Source organism: Elephas maximus, chromosome 12, assembly GCF_024166365.1.
Source record: "Elephas maximus indicus isolate mEleMax1 chromosome 12, mEleMax1 primary haplotype, whole genome shotgun sequence".
In the NCBI taxonomy this organism is placed as follows: domain Eukaryota; kingdom Metazoa; phylum Chordata; class Mammalia; order Proboscidea; family Elephantidae; genus Elephas; species Elephas maximus.
This window is the reverse complement of record NC_064830.1, coordinates 88,835,383-88,860,412: the sequence shown is the minus strand read 5'-3', so window position 1 is coordinate 88,860,412 and position 25,030 is coordinate 88,835,383. Positions and strand designations below refer to the sequence as shown.

At 49.7% G+C, this 25,030-nt stretch overlaps 2 protein-coding genes across 15 annotated transcripts; one reads left to right on the top strand and one right to left on the bottom strand.

Moving 5' to 3' along the window:
- Positions 1-267: 267 nt before the first annotated feature.
- On the top strand, positions 268-13,025 carry ATXN2L (ataxin 2 like). Of its 14 annotated transcripts, none has more exons than XM_049903948.1 (23): positions 270-838; positions 2,446-2,482; positions 2,694-2,750; positions 2,836-2,907; positions 3,286-3,436; positions 3,854-3,978; positions 5,084-5,175; positions 5,652-5,852; positions 6,469-6,644; positions 6,813-6,923; positions 7,722-7,934; positions 8,020-8,091; positions 8,347-8,417; positions 8,587-8,882; positions 9,218-9,287; positions 9,835-9,981; positions 10,110-10,182; positions 10,276-10,463; positions 10,851-10,980; positions 11,097-11,218; positions 11,372-11,584; positions 11,730-11,973; positions 12,122-13,025. In XM_049903948.1, the coding sequence occupies exons 1-23, from the start codon at positions 543-545 to the stop codon at positions 12,274-12,276; spliced, it is 3,312 nt and encodes a 1,103-aa protein (XP_049759905.1). In that variant the 5' UTR covers positions 270-542; the 3' UTR covers positions 12,277-13,025. The 14 variants fall into 14 exon arrangements, 13 of the variants coding, with proteins under 13 accessions (XP_049759907.1, XP_049759905.1, XP_049759906.1 ...); XR_007519629.1 differs by having other exon boundaries at positions 271-838; positions 11,730-12,281; positions 12,527-13,025; XM_049903949.1 differs by having other exon boundaries at positions 271-838; positions 7,740-7,934.
- Positions 13,026-17,001: 3,976 nt separating this feature from the next.
- On the bottom strand, positions 17,002-20,539 carry TUFM (Tu translation elongation factor, mitochondrial). Its single transcript, XM_049903967.1, has 10 exons — positions 20,425-20,539; positions 20,128-20,322; positions 19,534-19,700; positions 19,160-19,264; positions 18,905-19,069; positions 18,632-18,764; positions 18,439-18,543; positions 18,172-18,323; positions 17,948-18,067; positions 17,002-17,362 (listed from the first exon to the last, which is right to left on the bottom strand). Exons 1-10 carry the CDS (start codon positions 20,465-20,467, stop codon positions 17,189-17,191), a joined length of 1,359 nt encoding a protein of 452 aa, XP_049759924.1. The 5' UTR covers positions 20,468-20,539; the 3' UTR covers positions 17,002-17,188.
- Positions 20,540-25,030: the final 4,491 nt, after the last annotated feature.

Genomic DNA, 25,030 nt, shown 5'->3' with positions numbered 1-25,030 from the left:
CCTCCCCCGGCGCTCACACGGTCATTGTGAAGCGACAGCCGCTGCCAGTTTCTAGGGCTGTTTCAGACCTAGAGACTTTAAATTCTTGGCGCGTGTGAGCGCCCGCGCTGCTCCTTTCCCACTCCAAAGGCTAAGGGCGCGAAATTCACTTAATTTTATTTTCCCTCCTCACCCACCTGGAGCTAACCGCCCCGGTGCGCGCCGGCATTCGCGCCACCTCTCCCTCCTCCCCGCCCCTCCCCCTTCGAGAGCTCTCACCCGCGCGCTCCCCCCTTTCCCGGCGACGCGCACGCGCGCCAGGCCGGCTCGCGCCCTCTCGGTTTCCTACAGCCCGCGAGACCCCCTCCCCTTCCGCCTCGCGGCGCTTCCTCGCGCCGCGGTCTTCTCTATCCACCCCCGACACCGCGGGGCTCCCCCCGCCCGCCAACGGCGGGTCCCCAGCATCCCAACCCCCCTCGCTTCCCGCGCCCTCCGGCAGGGGCCTAGTCCCGGCCCCCTCGCTCCTTCCCTTCCCCCTGATTCCCCTTCCGGACGCTGCCATCATGTTGAAGCCTCAGCCGCCACAACAGACTTCCCAGCCCCAGCAGCCGCCCCCCACGCAACAGGCCGTGGCCCGCCGGCCTCCCGGGGGCACCAGCCCTCCCAACGGCAGCCTCCCGGGGCCGCTGGCCTCCACCTCGACTTCCCCAGGGCCTCCCGCGGCCGCTTCCCCTTGCCTGGGGCCCGGAGCCGCTGCAGGGAGCGGGCTGCGCCGGGGAGCCGAGAGCATCTTGGCGCCGCAACCGCCGCCGCCGCAGCATCAAGAGAGGCCAGGGGCAGCTACCATCGGCACCTCCAGGTGAGGAGGGGTGGGCTTCCGGGCGGGGGAGCAGAGGCTACCAGGAGGAGGCGGCGGCTCTGTTCCGGCCCGGCGGCCGGGGCCTGAGTACAGCGGTGTGGGGCGGGCCCCAACGTGACCACCTATGGACGGCACCGGGGGGAGCGAGAGGCCCCCCGTGAAGATGGGGGTGGGTACCCTCAGGTCCTAACAGGTCGGAGGAAAAGGGTCCCCGGGCAGCCATGGGACATTTGGGGGCCAGGCTGAGCTTTCAAGGCCTAGGCAGGGTTCGGGACTCGGGCTTTCAGGGGAAGCGGGGCGCACCTCTCCAGCACCGCCGAATCGGGGAGTTGCGGGGGGGAGAAAAGGTGAGCGGGGTCCCCGGCTCCATTACCACGGAGGGTCTCGCGGTCCCGGGCTTCAGCCAATGGGGAGTCAGCTGCGGGAAGGGGTCCCCGGCCGTAGCCAATGGAGGGGGGCGCGCGGCCCACAGTTTGGCCAATAGGGAGGGAAGGACTTGGGAGCGGGTTGCTACCTCCCCCTTCCCGGTCTGGCCAGTAGGAGGGGAGCGGGGAGGGCGGGGGGACGGAAGGAGGGAGGTCTGGGAGGGCTGCGGGCCGGGAACCTCCGCCGCGCGCGCGCTTTTGCCGTACGTGCGCGCGGATGCACTGTCTCTTGACCCGGGCATTCGTGTGTCCGGGGCAACATATTGGGCAGAAGCTGGGCGTGTGCCTGGAGGGGTACTGGAGGCCCCACTCGGTTTCTCTCCCTCTCGGTCTCTCTTTTTAATGGAATTGAGGGTGGTGGTACACGCAGGCGCAGTGGGTTCTGGTCACGGGAGGGGGCGTTTCGAAGAGGCCCGTGGGCTTGAGAGCGCAGGCGCAGACCGGGCGAGGCCTCCCGGTGGATGGCTTTTGCGGCTGCGCTGTCCCCCAGCCCCGCCAACGGCCCCCTCATCGCCCTCAATCGCCGGTTACATCAGCCATCGAGGAGCGGGGTTACCGAGGGATTGGTGACCTGTCCGAGTTGGTAATAGGCTGAATGGGTAATGAGGTCTAGGGGGTGAGGTGTGGAGGGGCTTTCCTCTCAGGGCTTGGGGTGTGAGGCTGCTGAAAATGATTGTCTTTTCTATTTGGAAAGTAATGTGTCTGAGGTGCGTGTAGGTACTACCAAATCTACCTACTGAAAATGATTGTCTTTTCTATTTGGGAAGTAATGTGTCTGAGGTAGGTACTACCAAATCTACCTAAGTCTTGCCTTTATATCTGGGATGGGTTATTGGTTATCGAATACTGTAGCGTTGTCTGTTGGAAGCATGCAGCCCTCTGCCCCTGGGAGAAAGTGAGGAGGTTGTGTTGAATTGGCTCTTCAGACCAATGACAATTATTCCCGATTATGGTTTATTTTACTGGAATTTGGAGGCAGCGTATTTACTGGCTCTTGATGCTTACTGTTGTTTTCCCCTATAAGGTGAGAATTTGAACATCTTGTTGGTAAATTGGTTTGTAGCCTAAATCAGCATCTTCATTTGGTATGTGTTTCTAGGATATTAAGTGCTTTGAGGTTAATGTTGTAAAGGAAAATTAAAAAGATTTAAATAACCAATTTTTTTATCCTTTCCCTTTTAGGGGACAGAGCACAGGAAAAGGACCCCCACAGTCACCAGTGAGTACGTTTATCTCTCCCTAAGATATGAGGACCTAAAAGCCGCTCACATGGGGTATAGGGGAGATTAGGTACAGAGGTAGAGGGGCTGAGAAGGACCGGAGACCCAGCACACACAAGGTGGGGGTGAGTGGAGCCTGGGCATTTAAAAGGAAAGTGAAACATTGACTGACCGACCACTTCTTATTTCTCCCTCTTTTGTCGCTGACAGGTGTTTGAGGGTGTTTACAACAATTACAGAATGTTACATTTCCTTACAGCTGTTGTGGTAAGTGGGTACTTAACCCCTAGGTTGTTTAAGACGGTTAGGACTCAATTTGCTAGAGACATTCTTATTTTTCTCATTCTCCTAGGGCTCTACTTGTGATGTAAAGGTGAAAAATGGGACCACCTATGAGGGTATCTTCAAGACTTTGAGCTCAAAGGTCAGTGTACTCGAATCAGCTTATTTTTGGACTTTGCTGGAAGAGGAGAATGGAATAGATTTATCAAAGGCATTGGATTGGGTGGTATTGGTCAACATTATGGGTGTTACTCATTATGTAGGTCTATGCCAGGGTAATACTACAAGTGGTAATAAAAGACGTGGGTCTGAATAAACATGGGCTCTTCTGTTGTTAAAAAGCATGAATTTTAGAATGTCAGATGTTTAAATTTGAGACTTTTGTTAGGCCTTCGGGTGGTGTTGAGAAGGCAGTGTACATGGGGTACTTTTGGAAAGAGTAAAGGGAAAATAGTTGTATTTTTGCTTTCACATTTCTTGATACTGACCTTCGGGTGTTGGGGAATGGGGGCTCTTGTAGTTTGAACTAGCAGTAGATGCTGTGCACAGGAAAGCATCTGAGCCAGCAGGTGGCCCTCGTCGGGAAGACATTGTGGACACCATGGTGTTTAAGCCAAGTGATGTCATGCTAGTCCACTTTCGAAATGTTGACTTCAATTATGCTACTAAAGGTATTGTTCTAGATAATTACAGATCCACTTTGTGAGTAGAGGGGAGGAGACGGCAGTTTGGGTGCAGGTGGAACATAATGGTGGCTTCTTTTGTTTTAGTCACTCCTTTTTTTTTCCTGAGGGAGGTGGTTTTTTTGTTGTTCTTGAAAATGTGCCTTTATTTCTAAGATACAGTGGAGTGGTTTCTGACTTGCATTGTAGTTCTTCACATTTTTCCTGCTTAGTTTCAGCTGCTTGCTCATTTCGAACTATTAAGATGAGGTTTTCTGTGCTGCCTTCCTTCCAGGCCTGGCACATAGCACGTATAGTCTAGATTTGGGTTTCTTAAATTTTTCTTTACTCCTGAATGAGTTGTTTTGGGGGGAGGAAGGATATGCAGAATTATCTGATTCCTGATTGTCGAATCTGCCCCCACAGACAAATTCACCGATTCAGCCATTGCCATGAACTCCAAGGTGAACGGGGAGCATAAAGAGAAGGTGCTCCAGCGCTGGGAGGGGGGCGACAGCAACAGTGATGACTACGACCTCGAGTCTGACATGGTAAAGTCTCCCTTCCTAGGAACCTGAGGGCCGGGTGACTCTGGTGCCATAATGTGGGTTGTTAACAGTAAGGACATTCTTAGGGAAACCCGTTGCCATTGAGTCGATACCAACTCATAGCAAGCCTGTAGGGGAAGGGGAGGAAAATCCTTTACTGTTACTCGTTGGCTGTGGTCAGATTCCAAATAAAAAGGTACAGAAAAATCACCAAAATACTCTGTATCTCACTATCTGGGATTGACAGCTATTAATAGTTGCTTCAGATGACTTTATTAACAGATTGCAGGTAAGGCTGAACACCACGTAAATTCATTATGCTTTCTGAGAGCAACTACTTTGATGCAGTTGATATTTCTCTGGCTGATGTTTCACGCTTACGCACGCGTATTCAGGAAAGAATACATTGTTGTTTCGACGTTTAATTTACACAGGTGCTCACTTTTCATGCTTGTCTTTTAAATTTTTCGAGTTGATATATAAATCTAGTGTACGCCTTTTAACTATCGTGTAGCGCTCAATTTATATACATACACATTTATACACACACACCAAACTCTTTATCCTTTACCGTACTGATCGGAGGAGCCCTACTGGAACAGTGGTTAAGCACTCGAATGCTAACCCACCAAATGCTCTGCAGGAGAAAAATTTCTCAGGTCGCCTTTGTAAAGGTTATAGCCATGGAAACCTTACCGGGCGGTTCTGCTTTGTTCTATAGGGTCACTGTGAGTTGGAATCAGCTAGATGGCAGTGGATTTGGTGTTTGGTTTTATTAATTTGTGATTTGTCCATTACTCTATTATTAAAAATAACGCTTTATTAAACTTTCAGAATGTATATCTTTTTGTCCGTGTGGCAGAGCTTCTCTAGGGTAAAAACCTAGAAATGGATTTGTTGGTTCTTAGGGTTTTTCAGTTTTATCAGTTACCGCCAACTCATGCAGCAGTTGGTAGTATCAATTGATAGTCCCACCAGCAGTGTTCCTGTTTTGCCACCCTTGCTTTGGTCACATTTTTAAGTTTTTCAGTTGATGGAAGGAAAATGACACATCATGATTGTTTTCTTTGTGGGTTTAAAATACGTTTCCTTCTCTCCCCCCACCCAGTCCAATGGATGGGATCCCAATGAAATGTTCAAATTCAATGAGGAAACCTACGGTGTAAAGACCACCTATGATAGCAGCCTTTCTTCTTATACGTGAGTATCTTGGTAGTTCCAGGGCGATGCAGTTTAGGGTGTAGGGTTAGTAATAGAAGGCACGAGCCTGTAGGTGGAACATAGCTTTTGCTTATGCTTTTCTGTGTGCCCAGGTTGCCCTCCCCTACTCCTGGTCCGCCTTGTGAACTCCTCCCTTGGAGGTTTTCTCTTACCTTTTCCTGATTTCTAGGGCACCCCATAGGTAGAATTAACTGTTTTCTTTTTCATCTGTGTCTTTCATCGTGAATTTAAAAACACATTTTATGTGTGTTTGTAGCTAAGTGTTTTTCAGACTTGAAGATATACCATGGGACACTGCCAGACTCCAGTGGGCGCCCACTGAATATATGCTTAAATTGTTAAAGGGGTAGGATACTCACATACCTGCACAGGGGATAGAACTGACAAGTGTTTTCTCTTTTTCCCCTTTTGTCCCCTGGCACTGGGATGCTGGTGGTCTGTGTGGGTTCTCTCAGGGTACCTTTAGAGAAGGACAACTCAGAAGAGTTCCGTCAGCGGGAGCTGCGTGCGGCCCAGTTGGCCCGAGAGATTGAGTCAAGTCCGCAGTACCGCCTGCGGATCGCCATGGAGAATGACGATGGGCGCACTGAGGAGGAGAAGCACAGTGCAGTCCAGCGGCAGAGTTCAGGACGGGAGAGCCCCAGCCTGGCATCCAGGTGATTACTGGGGCAGCCAGGACTGCTTGGGGCTCACTGTGGGCAAAGAGCATTGTACACTATTGTTTTAGTGTCACAAGTGTATGAGGTATAGGCTAGTACACATTCCTGGTTTTTATGCTTTGGAGATTGAAGTCTAGGGAGGTTAAGTAATTGATCTAAGGCAGCATGGCTAAAGCTTGTGGATTTAGGAGGAAAAAAAGTTTTCCCCCCAGAATTTTGATATATATTGTTTTTCTTTTATCTGTACGTATTTCTTTTTTCACCTTTACACGGTGAAACGAAACTGTGCGTAATGATCTGTGTTTTGTAAAAGCTGTGTCTCGAACTACAGGGTGATACTATCTTTTTCATAAGTCAGGAACAGTAGAATTGTGGAACATTAGCCAGGCTGGCACAACATAAGGCCATAAACCTGTAGCCACAGAACATTCAGCCAGGATATATCTTCAGGTGGGGTAGTGAAGGAAGCTAGAGCCAGGCGTTACGTGTGCATGTGCAGTGGCGGCGGGGCTGGGGGGAGGGGTGATGAGATGGGCTTAAGAAAGGAGGGCTTCATCTTTCCAAAATGTATGGGTTTTATGGCTAACTGACCTTAATTGAACTCTCTCCCCAGGGAGGGGAAATACATCCCTCTACCCCAACGAGTCCGGGAAGGTCCCCGGGGAGGTGTTCGCTGTAACAGTTCCCGGGGTGGCCGCCCTGGCCTTAGCTCTTTGCCACCTCGTGGCCCTCACCATCTTGACAATAGCAGCCCTGGCCCAGGCTCTGAGACACGTGGTATCAATGGAGGTGAGTCGTGGAGCATGCTTGGCAGGGGCGAGAGAGGGGACAGTAAGAAGGTGGGAAGCGTAATTGAAAAGTAGGATTTAGATGGGTTGGAAGAATGATGCATGGTGGTAATGCAACAGCAGTTAGTCTGCCTGTTCTTACTTTTATTCCATTTTTAAAAAAAAATAGGCCCTTCCCGTATGTCCCCTAAGGCACAGCGGCCTCTGAGAGGTGCCAAGACTCTGTCTTCATCTAGCAGTAGGCCTTCTGGAGAAGCGTCTGTTCCACCTCCTTCTGCAGGTAAAATTTCACTAGTATCGGGTGAAGATAGAGGGATAGAAATTTATAGAGGAATATAAACATTCTAACTGCTGAATGGTGGAATGGGAGACGGTTTCAAATATGAAAGCTGATGGGAGGGGGGTTGGATTTATTCTCTTGGGGAAAGAATTTTTAGTTTTTCTATTGCAGAAATCCTAACCTAGTGATCCGTGGGTTGTATCGGGGCTTTGAACCAGTGCGTTCTGGTTTGAATCCCTGGTGAGAATTTCCTTCGTAACTTCTCAGGCAATGCTAGTGCTACTGGTTAGGGACTAGTTCTGAGATCCACTAGTAGGGCAGTTGTTTTCAAAATTTATCATACGTGAGAATCATCTGCGGATCTTGTTAAAATGTAGATTCTGATTCAGTACATCTAGAGTAGAAGTGTGCATTCTCAGCAGGGGTTTGAACCAGTTGGAAGCTCTGGTTTTATCTGGTTGGTAGACGTCTTTTGTTTAGAATTGATGTAGTTGCCAACATTTTAAGACTTAGAAGTCGTATAATTACAATTTTTTTTGTGATACAGGAGGTTCTGAAAACGTTGAGCCTGCCTTGGTACATAGTCCTAGTTGACTGGAACTAAGGACCAACCGTTTAGGCATTCTAGTTTATCATGGTGCCCATGAGGCCAGTTCACCTGCTTATGTTAACCTGCCTCGCCTTTTCGCCTTTATCAGCATTTCAACTTGAGAACCTGCCTATTATATAAAGGTTATTTGGTGTTAATTCAGATGGCATCTTTCCATTGCTTATTGACCAGCAGTAACCATTGTACAGCTCTCCCTTTTCTTCCAGTGGGCCGGATGTACCCCCCGCGCTCTCCCAAGTCTGCTGCCCCTGCTCCAATCACAGCCTCCTGTCCTGAGCCTCCCGTTGGTTCAGCAGTGCCAACTGCTCCAGCTTCCATCGCCGTGACACCATCAGTTGTGGACCCTGGAGTGGGCTCCATTTCCCCAGCTTCTCCGAAGATCACACTGGCCCCCACAGATGGTAAGAGTCAGATAGTTGAGATCTGTTGACAGTGTGAAGTGTCATTCTGGACAGGAGAACCTTCAGGTGTCTTTCTCTTGCTCAGTGAAAGAACTCCCGACCAAGGAGCCTGGAAGAAATCTGGAGCCCCAGGAGCTGGCCCGGATAGCTGGGAAAGGTGCGAATTGTTTTTACCTACTCAGGTCAAATGCCCTTTTTTTGGGTGGTGAGTGTTTCAGTTAGTGAGGTGGTTTAAGTTCAGAAGCAGACAATATTTATCACTTCTTTGACCCGAGGTTTTTTTTTTTTTAGGATTCCCAAGTGTATGTTTCTGCTTTTTCCCCCGATTCTTTGTCTTCTGGGCTACTGGCATTTGTAGCTGCCTTTGAAGAAAAAAACTTACATTTTTTCCTTTTGCACTGTTTTCTTGTAGTCCCTGGCCTGCAGAATGAACAGAAACGATTTCAACTGGAAGAACTGAGAAAGTTCGGGGCCCAGTTTAAGGTGAGAGATGGAAGTATGGGAATGAGCTAGGATACTAGCAGAATGAAGAGAGGAGCAGAGGGTTTATATAAGCGGCAGAGGATTAGATGTGATGGATGAGATGAGATGAGATGAGCAGGACCTGGGATCTGGACGGGATAGTATTGTATGTGTGTTTTTCTTATTCCAGCTTCAGCCCAGTAGCTCCCCTGAGACCAGCCTGGATCCTTTTCCTTCCCGGATAGTAAAGGAGGAGTCCAAGGGGAAAGAGAAGGAGGTTGACGGTCTATTGACTTCTGAACCCATGGGGTCCCCAGTCTCCTCCAAGACAGAGTCTGTATCGGATAAAGAGGAGAAACCGCCCCTGCCACCAGCAGGAGGCACTGAGGGGCCAGAGCAGCCCCCACCGCCTTGCCCAAGCCAAACCGGCAGCCCGCCAGTGGGCCTCATCAAGGGTGATGACAAGGATGAGGGCCCCGTTGCCGAGTGAGTAAGATGGGGAGCTGGGTGGGTGCCAAGGTTAAGCCATTAGGATTTATCAGAGCTTCAAACTGGTTCTTTCCAGTTTGAACCCCTGATGAGAATTTGCGTTTCCATTTTAGATACACTGAGTCAGAATACACATTTTTAACAAGATGCCAAAATGATTGTTATGTGTAAGTTTTGAAAACCACTGTTTTACTAGTGGTTGTCAGAATTGGTCCCTAACCAGCAGGATTAGCATTGCTTGGAAACTTGTTAGAAATGCAGATTCTCAGCAGGGGCTGTAATTGAAAGGAACTGTTTCAAAACCCTGGGATTTACTCTATTTTCTTTCATAGACAAGTAAAGAAGTCAACGTTGAACCCCAATGCCAAGGAGTTCAATCCCACAAAGCCTCTGCTGTCTGTGGTGAGATGGGACGGGAGAACATGGACTTTGGTTTCTGTGAGGGAAACTTGGGTTGGGGGGTTAATAAAGCAATGAAGGGAAACACTTGCTTGCCAGTCACCTGGCAGTGAGAGGAGACACTGTAAAAGTGTGGAGGCATAGCAATAGTTGGGCAGGTTTGGGAGAAACAGAGGCAGGTCTCCAGGGTGGCAGGGGATCCTGGTGTGTATGACAGGTACTTACGGGCTTTTCTCTACGACTTAGCATTTGGTTCAGGAAATGCGAGTGAAGTTGTTTTTGAGCGTAGGCTTCATTAGGCAGAATCACTTGGCTTAAATCCTCGCACTTACAAACTTCGTGGTGCTGGATAAGCCACTGAACTGCTCCGCCTCAGTTTCCTCATCTGTAATTTGAGAATGCCTATCTCATGAGGTATGATGTAGGCTTTAACCAAGTAAAGTGTAGAATGTCTCTGGAACACAGCACTCCATGAATGCTAGCTGCTGTTACAGGCATGGCAGAGGGAGATCTAAAAAGTCAAAATATTCTTTCTTGTTGTGCTTCTCAGAACAAATCCACCAGTACCCCAACTTCCCCGGGGCCCCGGACTCATTCAACTCCTTCCATCCCAGTGCTGACAGCCGGCCAGAGTGGGTTATATAGCCCCCAGTACATCTCTTACATACCTCAAATCCACATGGGGCCAGCTGTGCAAGTAAGAGACTGGTTGGGCCCAAGGTAACGGGGTGGGGGTTGGTAGGGCTGGTTGGGGGACCATGTCAAGCCTGTTTTCCTGGGCATTTGCAGGCAAGTCATCCAGCCTCATCTGTGTCTTTTTTTTAGGCACCTCAAATGTATCCATATCCTGTATCCAATTCTGTACCTGGGCAGCAGGGCAAGTACCGGGGAGCCAAAGGTGAGCAAGGTCAGGAGGGGCAGTTGATGGGGCTGCCCAGTGCCTCCTGGCAGATGGAGCTTGAGCTCTGCACTATTTTTACCCATCCTGCAGGCTCCCTGCCCCCTCAGCGCTCAGACCAGCATCAGCCAGCCTCAGCCCCTCCGATGATGCAGGCTGCTGCTGCCGCCGGCCCACCTCTGGTGGCCGCCACACCCTATTCTTCCTACATCCCCTACAATCCACAGCAGTTCCCAGGCCAGCCTGCCATGATGCAACCCATGGCGCACTACCCCTCACAGGTGACTGGGGCACAGGAGGAAAGTGGGGGTAGAGAGCCCCTGCTAGGGATCCCTTCTCCATCTCCAAGGATTTGGGGGGAGGGGTGCGGATGGCAGGCAGTGTTCTGCATGGTGCCTGCCAGTTTTGGGATTGATATAATCCAACTTAAGTGTAAGTCTTGGTTTTTCAGTTACTGGCAGGATCTGTACCTAGTTATTGAACATCTGAGCCTTAGTTCTTTTTTTCTGTAAGATACAATTAAAATAGCATCTGCTTGGTAGAATTATTGTGAACGTTAAAAGTAGTTGTGATAAGGCCAGAGTAGTGTTACGCACAGGTTGATGGGGCAGGAGAACATGCTTCCCAAGTCTTCTGTTGGGCCAACTGCTTTTCTCTCATCCCGCCAGCCGGTGTTTGCCCCCATGCTTCAAAGCAACCCCCGCATGCTGACGTCGGGCAGCCACCCCCAGGCCATTGTGTCATCATCCACTCCTCAGTACCCTTCTGCAGAGCAGCCCACTCCCCAGGCCCTTTACGGTGAGTTCTCCTGTGCTTCCCTGTCCCTGCTCCCACACCCTTGCCTCTGCTCTGGGCTGTGCTCCTTGGCCCTTTGGTGTGCTCAGCACTGATTCTCTCCCTCTTTTCTGCTGCAGCCACTGTTCACCAGTCCTATCCACACCATGCCACGCAGCTCCATGCCCACCAGCCGCAGCCGGCCACCACGCCTACTGGGAGCCAGCCGCAGTCCCAGCACGCGGCCCCTAGTCCTGTCCAGGTTCCTACCATGGGGGGCCTGAGAGGTGGAGGCAGTAGTGGGTGGCTGAGAGAGTTGGGGGTCATCCCACAGCAAGGAGGATCGGGGTTCAGTGGGTGGTAGGCCTGGATACCACAGGAGTGAGTGACACTCACTCTTCCCTCCACCTGACAGCACCAGGCGGGGCAGGCCCCACACCTGGGCAGTGGACAGCCACAGCAGAATCTGTACCACCCAGGGGCCCTGACAGGCACGCCGCCTTCTCTACCACCGGGACCTTCTGCCCAGTCCCCTCAGAGCAGCTTCCCCCAGCCAGCCGCTGTGTATGCCATCCATGCCCACCAGCAGCTGCCCCACGGCTTCACCAACATGGCCCACGTCACCCAGGTAAAAGCCCAGGAGACTTGCTTCCTCTGGGTCTGTGGTCCACCATGAGGACATGATAAGCCATGGGGCTTCCCGTTCCTGAACCCCTGGTGCTCCCTCTGCTCCTTGCTCCCTGGTACTACCAGCTCCTTTCTGTTCTCTGTAGGCCCATGTCCAAACTGGAATCACAGCAGCCCCGCCCCCTCACCCTGGGGCTCCCCACCCGCCCCAGGTGATGCTGCTGCACCCACCCCAGAGCCATGGGGGCCCCCCCCAAGGCGCGGTGCCCCAGAGCGGGGTGCCTGCACTCTCAGCTTCCACACCCTCACCCTACCCCTACATCGGACACCCCCAAGGTGAGCAGCCTGGCCAGGCGCCTGGATTTCCAGGAGGAGCCGATGACAGGATTCGTGAGTTCTCGTTAGCTGGGGGAATTTGGCATGGAAGAGCTGAGGGGCTGCAGGTGGGGCAGGATGCACGGGTTCTGGGTGGGGAGTGAGGGTCTTGGAGGCAGGGCTGTCCCACAGGGCGCCCGCCGACCTGCACCTGTCTGTGAAGTATGTAGGGTGGGCAGAAGCCACAGCCGCCGCCGCCAGGGGCTTGCTCCTGGCTCTGTCCTTTGCTTCCCTCCGTCCTCGCTCAGTTGTGATCCAGCAGCCCCCCTCCCCACTGCCTCCCCAGCTCTCAGTGACCCCGACTGTCTCCTGACTTAGCCGAGGTAAGGTCAGCGCAGCAGACAGGGCCAGGCTGGGGTGCGGGGGGCTGAGCTGGGCACACGAGTAAGGGCTCTGGCTCACTGGGAAACAGCGATTGATCTGTGCTTCTGACAGCCCCAAGAGACACCCTGAGGAGGCCGCTCCTACCCAAACACACCCCCCACGCCCCGCACTGGACGGCATTGGATGAAGGGACAGCTGCTTAGGTTCTAATGCTCCTGCTCTCTTCTCTTTCCCCTCCAACCAGTTCAATCTCATCCCTCCCAGCAGCTCCCCTTCCACCCCCCGGGGAACTGAAGATTGTCCTGGCCGCGACCTGAGACCTCCATGAGTGGAGGGAAGAGTGATCTATGTCTCTTCCCCCAGCAGCTCGGACCAGTCCCAGCCCCCAACCCCCCCTTTCCCCCTGGGGAAGCTGGGGAATTCCTGCCAAGCACCTTGACTGGGAGGGGCCTCAAAGTGGGCAGGGCCAGGGCCCAGTGGGGGTGGGGGGTTCCTGCTCTGACTCTGTCCATTCCCACCCCGTCTTGCCCTCCCATCCTCTATCTATCCCACTGGAGACAGAAGATCTTTTATTTTCTATTATTTATAACCTCAGACTTGGGCCCCCTGTTGTTCTTCCCCATTAACTTGAGTGACCTGAGTGAAAGACAGACAGATGCCCCACAAGGATGGTTGGACAAGGACTTTTACTTTTTATTACATAAAAATATTTAAAAAAAAAAATAAAAAAAATAAAATTTTAAACTAACTTAACCTGCCTGTAGTTTCCTGTCTAGAGAATGGGGCAGGCCCATAGCTTCCCTTTCAAGCACTAGAGTTGTACAGATCCTAGAGGTTGGGCACCAGGGCCCTTCCCTTGAGGGGAAGATAAAGCTGAGCAGCTCCGTTTTCTCATACATGTTTTATGTGGTATTGGCGTTGTGTTTATCTTGTCATCATGTTCTTCCTCTTCCATGTAAAAATTGTATCTAACGTCTCAGTGTAGGGTCATGAATCAGATGAGGGTCTTAAGCCGTTCGCTCATTGAGTTCCAGATGGTTAACGTTTTGATGTTGTGTCCTTGATAGCTGTGAGGTTCTGGGTTTCCAGATGGCTAAAAGTGCATGAGATGTGTTGGCCAAGCCGGTTCCCAAGATGGTGCAGTGTGGCAATACAGTCAGGATGCTAAACACAGACATGGGTTCCTCCTCTGGCCAGAGCTACTGCAGAAGTCACCCAACCTCTAGTGACTGTTCCCATCTCTAAACTGGTCTCATCTTGAGGTGTGACTTGAAGCTTTTCCTTTCTAGTGGTATCTCATGAATTAGTCTGCTTCTTTGTGTTGAAAAATGTTTTTAATTTTTTTTGGCAACTGGAATTAATGGTCTGGCTGGCACACAGCTGAGATGTCTTGGGTGTGGGTGAGAGCTATAGATGTGAAGTTGGTAGTGAGGAAGAGAGCTGGGTTGAGGAACCAGGTTTAGGGGTGCAACAGCTGAACTAGGGGTTTGACAGGAGGAGAGAAGCGAGGCATGGGCTGTAGAAATGAAAACAGGCTCCAGGGGAGGTGCTTTGTCAAGGAGGCAGTTTGGAATTGTGTCACACTCTGACCTTTTGCCCTTGGTTTCCTTGTATGTAAAATGGAGAGAATCTCACCCTTACGGGGTTGTGAGAATGTGAGTTGTGCCCAAGTGCTCAGTAGAAGGGAGGGGTGTTTCACCTGGGACCAAAGTCAGAAAAAAGTGGCTGAGACCTGGGTGGAAAGAATGAAGGTTAGATATTGAGGAAGAAGTCTCAGGATGTGAGGATCTGAAACCAGGCATAGAGAAGGGTCACTTGATAAGTGGAAAAAGGATTGTGTGTAGCAGCCATGTGGCTGCTAAAATTGGACAGGGTTATGTTAGAGTCCTAGCGAGAAAGCTCTTGGATGGAAGATGGGGGTGGAATGGGAGTGTGGACTGGGGTTGGTTAGTGATGGGAGTTGGGGCAGGAAAGCCTTCTGTTGGGATTGGGGTAGCTGAAGTACACACTGAGATAACAGGTTTCTGTGGAACAGTGAAAAATATAATTGCAGGTATTACTAGAAAAGAAAAAAAACCTGTTGCCATCGAGTCGATTCCAACTTATAGTAACCCTACAGGACAGAGTAGAACTGCCCCATAGGATTTCCAAGGAGCTCCTGGTGGATTTGAACTGCCGATCTTTTGGTTAGCAGCTGTAGCTCATAACCACTACGCCACCAGGGTTTCTTTTAGGTATTACTAAGTAGTCATTTTTATGCTTTAAGGATGGATTGCAGATTGTGATTTATTACCTTATTCCTAAAAGCAGAAATGAGTTGGGGAGGGAACTTACCCTTCATCTAAGCAGGATTCCCCTGTGAAACCCAGATTCCACTTGGACACAGAAGGATAAACTTGCCCTGATATTGAACAATACTTTTTGCAAAGTTTTACCTTGTGTATTGCTTTTGTTTTCCTCTGCTCTGGAGTCAGATCAAGTTATCTGAGGTCCTCAAAACAGCACTCAGGTTGGGCCCACAACCCTCCCCCCTTCTCTGGGCTGCTGGTCCTTGGGTTGTCCTGGATGTATCCTTTTGTCAGTGGCCGTGCTCGAAAGGGGTGCCTATGAATTCCTGGTAGTAGTGCTTGATTGGTGTGGACTGTGCATCCTGGCCAGTCTTGGTCATTTCAAGTTTTTTTTTTTAATCTAGCCAGCATTTGTAAATAGCCTTTTTCTTTTTTTATTCATTTTTCTACTATGTTTTCAATGAAAGTTTCCCATACAAAAATTTATACATACATTATCATGTGGTCCTAGTTGATCTCCTTATACTGTCACAGCACACTCCTTTCCACCCTGTTATTTCCCACGTCCGTTCAACCAGCTTCCTGTCCGTTTCTGTCTTGTCTCTGGACAGGAGCTGCCCATTTAGTCTCATGTATCTACTCGAGCTAAGAAGCACACACAAGTATCATTTAATGTCTTATATAGTCCAATCTTTTTCTGAAAAATTGACTTCAGGAATGGTTTTAGTTTTGGGCTAACAGGGAGTCCGGGGCCATGTCCTCTGGGGTCCCTCCAATCTCAGACCATTAAGTCTGGTCTTTTTTACTAGAATTTGAGTTTTGCATCCCACTTTTCTCCTGCCCCTCAGGAACACTCTGTTGTGTTCTGTCAGGGCAATCGTTGGCGGTAGCCAGGCACCACCTAGGTCTGGTCCGAGGCTGATGGAGTGTCTGGTTCACGTGGCCCTTTCTGTCTCTTGGGCTCATATTTTCCTTGTCTTTGGTGTTCTTCATTCTTTGCTACAGGTGGGTTGGGACCAATTGATGCGTCTTAGATGGCCGCTTGCTACTTTTTAAGACCCCAGACACCACTCACCAAGGTGGGATGCAGAACATTTCCTTAATAAACTGTTATGCTGTTGACCTAGATGTCCCCTAAAACCATGATCCCTAGATCCCCATCCCTGCTATTCTGTCCCTCAAAGTGTTTGTCTGTATTCAGGGAACTTCTTAGCTTTTGGTTTAGTCCAGTTGTGCTGACTTCCCCTGTATAATGTGTTGTCCTTCCCTTCAACTAATTTTTGTCTACTATCTAATTAGTGAATATCCTTTTCCCTTCCCACTCTCATAACCATCAACGAATGTTTTCTTCTGTATTTAAACCTTTTCTTGAGTTCTTGTAATAGTAGTCTTATGCAGTATTTGTCCTTTTGTGACTGCTTTCACTCGGCATGATGCCTTACAAATTCATGTTACGTTTCAAGGATTCATCGTCCTTCATCATTGCGTAGTATCTCATTGTGCGAATATACCATAATTCGTTTATCCATTCATCCATCGACAGGCACCTACGTTGATTCCATTTTTTTGCTATTGTGTAAACAGCCTTTTAAATTCTAAATCCCAGTAAATGTTGAAAAAGGAAACCCTTCTACAACCTCTCACTCCTGTGCTTGGAGTTGGGTTATAGATAGCAGTGATCAACCAGTTCATTAAGTAACACTGCAGGAACCACTTACTGAGATTTATGTAGCTCTCAAGTCCCTTAAAGGTGAACAAGATAGTCCCCACTCAGAGCTTAAACGGGTAGCTAAACATTAACAACAGTAACTACTGAAAGAGGAAATAAGGTGGGTTTAGCATCTGGGTTAAGCCTATGCTGGCTCCAGGTGATAGCCAGATTCTTTCCCAAGAGCTTCCAGTAGGATAGTCCACACACTGGGGTGTTTTACTAGGCAATTAATTGCACAATGCTTACCGGGCTTTTTCTTTGGCTTTTCACTTTCTCAAGTTGCCATAGTGATAAACCCGTTGCTGTGGAGTCGATCCCAACTCATAGTGACCTTACAGGATGGAGTAGAACTGCCCCGTAGGGTTTTCAAGACTGTACGTCTTTACAGGAGCAGACTGCCAAATCTCCCTCCTGGAGAGTGGTTAGTGGGTTTGAACCACTGACAAACTTTTAAGTTAGCAGCTGAGTGCTTAACCACTGCCCCACTGTTGTCAGGTGCCGTCAAGTCTGTTCCAACTCATAGTGACCCTATATACCACAGAACGACAGCTTTAAAAAGACATCAGTGAGGTCTTCCAACCTCTGCCATAGAGATGAACTCAGACTAGCAGGATGAGCTCAAAATGGCTCTGCAGCACCTCCTGCTCCTGGACTTTGGTTCCCTTTTTGTACTCCATCTCCTCCAACTTACACAAAGTACACAAGACACACAGGCTAGTCTAGTATTCACAGAACAGTTTATTGGCCTGCCCCAGCTGGCAGGCTACTCCTCAACAGGGCAAGTGTCAGTCTAGCTGTACCCTCCTGGGCTGATAAGGGCTACAGCTTGGGCCCTGGGGACACCAGGACAGGAGGGGACACTGGCCAAGGCAGCCCTGGAGCAGATCCTGAGCAGAGGTCCAGAGACTCAACCCCACTTGATCTTCTTGTCCTCCTCAGTTAAGGCCAGTGTGTCAATGACAAGGCCAGTGCCAATGGTCCCGCTGCCATCACGAAGGGTGAAACGCTGGCCCTTTTCTAATATCATTGGCTGCCTCAAAATCAGGGTAAACTTCAGGTTCTCCCCGGGCATGGCAAGCTCCTGGAGGGAGACACAGAGATAATGTCACCTGTCAACTTCAGTGTGCCTTGCCTTCATTCAGTAACTGGTGGCTACTGTGGAGGTTGAGAAACCCAGAAGAATACATCAGGGTGATGATTCTGTCAAGGGACAGCTTCATTCCAGCTGTCAGGCAAACTCAACAGCATGTGCAAAGACAAAAAGAATGAATGGGACAAATGATACCAGTGTTTCCAAGGTATATTCTTGGAAAAAAAAGTCTAGGAAATTTTGGGTTATACAGGTTTCTTAGTTGCAGGACTTCTCTGAGCCCTCATATACTGTGAAACTTAAATAACAAGAGGGTTCTTTCCTAGGAAATCTTTCTGGAGATAAATGCTGGTATAGCTAGCTTTTAACCTACTTCAGCCTAGGGCACACTGGGTGAGGACTCAGTTCCTCTAGATCCACTAGTCTAGACCCTCCCATCTACTTTCACCTATATCAACAGTCAGCCTCTGGCTGATCCACAGCAATCAAGTCACCCTAGTTGTCACATTGTATCTTTTGAACTATGAATGAGGCAGAGCTGGTGTCACTCCTTCACACTTCCCTATACCCACATACCTTCCCTGGGGGCAAGATGACACGACAGGCCATGTCCCAAGTCAGGGAGAACATGACAGGCATGAAGTGGGATACAAAAGGCTTGTGGCGGCCACCCTCCTCCTTGCTGAGGATGTAAACCTGTAGGAGAGCAATGAAGGTGCAGCTGGACTTGACTAGAAGCACTGCTTCCATGCAGGGGACAGTGTGGCTTAGCCCTGCCCACCATCAGCTGGAGCCCTCACCTGGGCCTCCACCTTCTGGTGGGGCTGGATGGAACCTGGCTTAGCCATGACCAGGCCACGCCTCAGGTCCTCACGCTTCAAGCCTCGGAGCAGGGCTCCAAGATTATCGCCTGCCTCTGCCCTTTCCAGGCTCTTGTGGAACATCTCAATGCCTAGAAAAGAAGAAAGGAGGCAAAAGGGACAAGGAGGAGTACCTGGGTTAGAGGAGAAAGCACGAGGAATTCACAAGGTGAAAGGTCAGCTCCTGGGTCCCAAGGCTTCCTATACCTGTCACCACAGTGCGAATGTTCTTGTTATGTCCCAGGAACTCACACTCGTCTCCCTTTTTCAAAATGCCACGCTCCAGCGTACCTGTTACCACCGTGCCCCGGCCTGAAAAGGAGCCGGAAAGGACATCAGGGACGCTCGGCTAAGCTATTGCTGGGGTAGAGGGTACAAACAAGCATGGTCTGGTCCTCACCAGGGACAGAGTAAATAGATTCTACAGGCATGAGGAAAGGCTTCTCCAGGTCTCGAATGGGCACTGGGATGTAAGTGTCCACAGCATCCAGCAACTTCTGCACTGACTTTAGGCCTAGCTCAGGGTCACGTTGCTGTGAAGGGAATTGACAGGACTCTTAAAAATCCACTCTGCTCCTCTTACCAAGCATCACTCTCTGGACTCAGAGCAGAGCTCTGCCTGCCCATCCAGCCTCATCCTCTGCCAGCAGCCCCCTACTGTCCCTATCCTCACCTCAAGGGCACAGAGAGCAGAGCCTACAATAACTGGGGCCTCCTCCCCTTTGTAGCCAAACTCAGTGAGCAGTTCCCGGATTTCCAGCTCAACTAGCTCCACCGTCTCAGAGTCCTGGACAGCATCTGCCTTGTTCACATACACCACAATGTACTCTACCCCGATCTGTAGATGGAGAAAGATAACAAGGGATGGTGTCCAGAGTGGCCCAACGGCCACTCTTCCCCTTTGCACCCCACCTGAGCTCTTGAGTACCTGTTTGGCCAGTAATAAGTGCTCTCGGGTCTGGGGCATGGGGCCGTCATCGGCTGCCACCACCAGGATACAGCCATCGAGGGGAGCGGCGCCTGTGATCATATTCTGGGTTGGGGGAGGAGAGGAAACACTCAGCCAAGTTCAGTGGCCTCCTCGGCTCCATATCCATCTGACCAAGCACAGCAATTGAGAACTGAGGCTCACATTTCCCTTCCATCTCCTCACCCCCCAACTTTGAGTCATCATGGCCACAAATCCATAGTCTCAAATACCTACATCTCAGTATCATAACCTTCTCTCCTTATGCCCACCATTTATCCTGACAGAAGGCAGCTCCTGGTCCTCTCCCCAGAGGTCCTCAGTAACTCTCTCACCTTAATGTAATCTGCGTGGCCTGGGCAGTCTGTGTGGGCATAGTGGCGGGCGGCAGTGCTATACTCCACATGGGCTGCGTTGATTGTGATACCCCGAGCTCGCTCTTCCGGAGCATTGTCAATCTCTTCATACTTCTTAAACTTGGCCCCGCCGCCCTCCTCTAGAACTGGAGGGAAGAGACACACCTCTCAGCTAAACTTCCAAGGCTACGGGCAGGGCTCAGGCCACACCCCTGAGCCCCTCCCACCTAAACGAATGAGTCTGGGAGGATAAAAATTCTGTAATCCCTCTCCCTCCAATCTCCGATTTCTCCAGCAGAGCTAACTTTGCATCAGAAAGGGCTATTACAGTCCTCAAGGTCCAGCCCTGCGAATTCTCCAGGGGGAGGCAGTTCAGGGTCCCCCAATTCATGCATCAAAAAGTTCTTCAGGTTAAAGGGAAATCTGCATCTTCCACTCTACCGCCTGCCCGAGTTCTGGTTCCCAAGGCCACACGAAACACGTCCAGCAGCCGCTCAGGGGCCCAGTTTCCTGGCTCCAGGTCCTGTCTCTAGATCGGGCACTACCGGACGCCCCCAGCCCATGCCCGCTCACTCTTGGTGATGGCCGCTGTCAGCGTGGTCTTGCCGTGGTCCACATGGCCGATGGTACCCACGTTCACATGGGGCCTATCGCGGACATAGACCTTCTTGGCCTCCACTGCCAAGCCTCGACACAAGAGGGGCAGTGCCGGGGCCTTTGGCGGCCACAACAGGCCCTGCAGTAGTGAAGTCGGGCCGGCGCCGAGACCTGCGGGACAGAGGCTTGGAGTCAGGACGCGGATTCGAGCCCGGCCACCCCCGGAGCACCCTACGGGTCCCCAGGCTGCCACCGCCCTCCCTGCCCCCTCACCGCAGAAGCGGGGCGTCGCGCGCAGCAGGGTCGTGGCCGCCATTATGGTGGTGCAGGCGCCCCGCGTACCGCGTAGCGGCAACCCGCGCGTGCAACAGCCAAAGGACACTTACTGCTGAAGTCACTTCCGGCGGAAGTGAGGGCCGAGAAGGCGAGTCCGGGCGCCTCTAGCCACCAGTTTCCACTGCTTTCTCCGCCGACTTCCGGACACAAGGCAGAGGACGTCGGGAAAAGTGCAGGTGTCTCCGGGAGGGGAAGGGTGGAGGTTTCCGCGATGCGATCGGGTCTAGCCGCCTGACGGGCTATGTTCTTTTCTCAGGTGGCACCGGTGGGCCTTGCATTTTCCAAGGCGGAGGGTTTAGGGTGGAAGTCAGGTAGGTCCGCGCCGGGTCCAGAGGGTGTAGAGGCGGCCTGGGTGCGGACTACTCAAGAAAGTCCCGGGCCCGGCGCAGAGAGGTCCCGGATCCCCTGGATTCCGACCCACTGCGCGGTTCTCGCGGCCTTCGAGCCGCAATGGAGGTAGGACCAGGTCCTGGACGCCTTTCGGGGCAGGGGCTCCAGTGTGACCCATCTCTCCGCTGAGCCTTTGTTTTCTTATCTGTAAAATGGGAATAATAGTATCCATTTAATAGGGAGATTCTGACATCTGGACCTGAGAGGAAATGAGCTACGCTGAAGTCAGGGATGGGGTCTTGGGACTTCCAGCTGGAACAGTCCCTGCCCCTCAAATATCTGTCCCCACCGCACCCCCGGTTCTGTACTGGCTGACCTCATAGGGTCGGAGTCCTAAGACAAGGCTCTGTCGTCTACTCCTGTAGCCCCTTCTGCGGCCCAGGGGGAAATTCCCTTGTCTCTCTCCTCCCCCACCCCCGCCCCCACCTCATTTTACAGATAACATCGAGGATGAGGGACCAGCCTGAATCTTGTTCCTGGAAGTGTCCCTAGCACCCAACATAGGGCAGGGCACATAGTGAGTGCTCAATAAATGTCTGTTGACTGACTGACTGACTGAAAGAGTAGTAAATAACCTTTAGCTCTCACATCCATCATCTCATCGCAGCATCCGACATCAGCCTGAAATAATAAAACCAAAAAACCAAACCCACTGCTGTCGAGTCTATTCTGACTCGTAGCAACCCTGATCCTGATTAACGTTTCCAAAACTTACCCGAACCTACGACTCAATAGACAGCACTTGTTTCAAATCGATTCCCTGATTGCTCCCTTGGAGATTATGATTCAGTGGAGTCTGGGCACAGGGTGTAACAAACACCTTGCCCTCCTCCTTCAGCTGAAAGGAGTTTGGGAAAGGAGTCTGAACTAGAGCTTTTTATGTATCAAACGTTGTGCAAATGTTCTATATTGATTCACAATCAGTGTTCCCAGTGTTACCTGATGTGTGGTCAGATCTGTTATTTTCCCCATTTTACAGGTGAGAAAACTGAGAATCAGGGAGATGAAGATTAACCCCCCCAAACCTCAAAAGCCCTAAAAACATGTGCTCTTAAGCACTGCACTGTACTATTATTTAATACATTAAATTATGTATTATTTTACAGATTGCTCAGATAAAGTGAGGAACTTGCGTCTTTCTGGCCCTCCAACCCATCATTTCTGCCTAAAAAGGGCTGGTATAAGTATGGAAATGTTTTCTTTGTCTTTTCTGTGCCCCTCAGTCACTCCGCTCCTGGGAATTTATCCTGAAATACTATCAGCCACTGGTGGGGGTGGGAGTTTTTTTGGGTGACATATGAACTAATGGTTTCTATGCTAGTGGTACTGTATTTATTTATTACTTTTTAGCAACTTTAATGAAGTGTAACTTACAGTAAATGGCACATATTGTCCAATTTGGTACGTTTTGACGTGTTTTTGAGCCACAAAACCATCACAACAATCAAAATAATGAACATGTCTATCACTCTCCCCCAAACATTTCCTCATGATGCACTGTAATCCCTCTCTCAGCCCCCGATTTCTCACCCCCACACCAGCCCTCAGGCAACCTCTGCTATGTTTTCTGTCATTGTCTATGTATGTTATTTCTATCATAAGTGTATTTACTGATTGATTTTTTTAAATATTGAGTTTTCAGTGAAGGTTCACCTAGCACTTTAGGCTCCCATTCAACAATTTCTACACAAGTGGTTCAGTGATACGTAAATGACTGAGGTTTGAGAAACAGTGCTAAGAAGAGGGTCCAAAGGAAGAAAAACTTTTGTGGCGCTGTTGAGTGTAGCATATTCTGTAATAGTAAATCGATCAGTCAGGAATCTTGATTTACAGATAATTTACATTGACTGGTTTAAGCAGGGGAGGGATTTATTAGAGAGTATTGGGCAGCTTACAGATTTGTGGGGAGGACTAGAGAGATACTCCCAAGCCATAGGACTGACAAATAAGAAAACTGCTGCTGCTGTCACTGCCACCAAACACGAAGTGCCAGGACTTAGACTTGTCTGCAGCAGCTATTGCTGGAAACACTGAAGCCATGTTTGCATCATCAAAGTGATCATCCCTCTGCCCCCAAAGCCAGGCAAATTCAAAGTCTCACATGGATATGTCTGATAGAAGAAGCCTAGATCATATGTCAAGGTTCTTGTATCAGAGGAGGCTGAGATGTAGTCTTTGATATTGGAGAGGCAGGGCTGATTGCAAGGAATTTCTCCAAATGTAGAAAGTCTAAAAGATGCCCACCATACCGTTACTGAACATTTTGATCAAAGATTCTATAGAAGAATCCTGAACAAAAGGGAGGAAATGCAGGACAGATTTCACATTCTCATGGAATCCAGACTTTCTGGAGTCATGGAGGCTGGATGAACCCCTGACATTATTGCCCTGAGATCTTTAAACCTTAAACCAAAAATATCCCCTGAAATATTCTTTAAACCAAACATTAGTTCAGCTTATTTAGTAAAGAATATCTGCCTTCAGCATTTTGCTCTTTTAAGAACTGTCTACATAGAATCAAATTGACAACAGTAATTTGAAAGATAGGAAACTCAGGGGGCAGTGAGTTTGTTAATGGGGAGGAACAATTCAGAAAAGGAGGCTGAGAATGGTTATACACCTTGAAAAATGTGATCAGTCACTGAATTGTACATGGAGAAATTGTTGAATTGGTTTATGTTCTGCTGTATATATTCTCAACAACAATAAAAAGATGTCCAGCCCACATGAACCACGGCCTCTTCTAGCCTGAGACCAGAAGAACTAGATAGTGCCCAACTACCACTACAGACCATTCCGACCAGGGACACAATAGAAGGTGCCTGATAGAATGGGGGAAAAATGTAGAACAAAATTCAAATTCCCAAAAAAGGCCAGACTTACTGAATCTATAGTGATGAGAGGAACCCCTGAGACTATCACCCTAAGATACCCTTTGAACTTGAAACTGAATCAATTTTTGCTGGGCACCTTTCAGCCAAATAATACATTGGCTTATTAAATAAAGAATATCACCCATGAGTAATGTGCTGCCTTAAACAATTAACCCTATGAGACCAAATGGTCAACATTTACCAAAAAGCAAAGATGAGAAGGCAAGGAGGGGAAGAGAAGCTAGATCAATGGAAACAGAACAAACAGAAGGGAGATAATGAGGTTGCTGACACTTTGTGAAAATTGTAACCACACAGAACAATAAGTATAAAAATTGTTAAAGGGGAACCTCGTTTGCTGTGTAGTCTTTCACTTAAAACATAATAAAACATTATTTAAGAAAAAAAAAGTCCAGCCACACCTGTCACAAATATTGTAGTCAAAGAGTGGGATAGACACGAATGTCCAGTATGTGAATATGGTGGCATGAACTGTGGCATAGCCACTAGGTGAGATATTAATGGGGTAGGCTCAGTGTTGCAGAGATGGGGGAGCCAGCCACCTGTGAAAATGTTTGTGACCAATGTTACGGAGCAAGGAAGAAGGAAGGAGCTACTCCATGGGAACCTACTACAGAAAAATAGCCTGCGTACAAGGTCGGGGGTGAAGGGGTAGGAACAAAGGAAGTTGAAAACAATGTGACTTTAGAAGGCTGTGAATTTGCTTGGAGGAGGAGATTTTTCATATTTTGTGTGACTGGAGTTAAAGGAGAATTCTTTGTGAAGAATCTTGAACTCTAAAAAAGGTGTTCCTGAAATCAAATGACCTTCCAGGTCCTCCCCTCCGCACCTCTCCAGCTGTCCATTCAGTCTGCTGTTGGGCAGACACCTTTAGTTCCTACCTGACAGTGGTTTTGCCATCTTCCTGAACGCAGGGCCCTGATTTTGTTCAGGGTGGCCCCTTCCCCAGCTCCAGGCGTAAATTCTGGTGGTCCTGTTCTTGCCAGGGGATTTGTGTGGGGTTGAGTTTGTGACTCCTTTGGAACCAGTGATTGGTATGAGGAGATCTGCTTGGGGCAGGGGGAAGAGGGCTTCTGGGAAATAATTCCTCTTAAGGAGATGCTGGAAGAGGAATACCTCTTTCTGACTGGATGTTGCTGGATCTGGATGGGAAGCGTGAAACTTCTGTGGCCATCTTGTTCCCAGTTTGGTGATGAGGCCAGAACCAAGAGGAGAACAAAGCGAAGAGGATCTTAGAAAATGGACTCCTTGTGTTATTA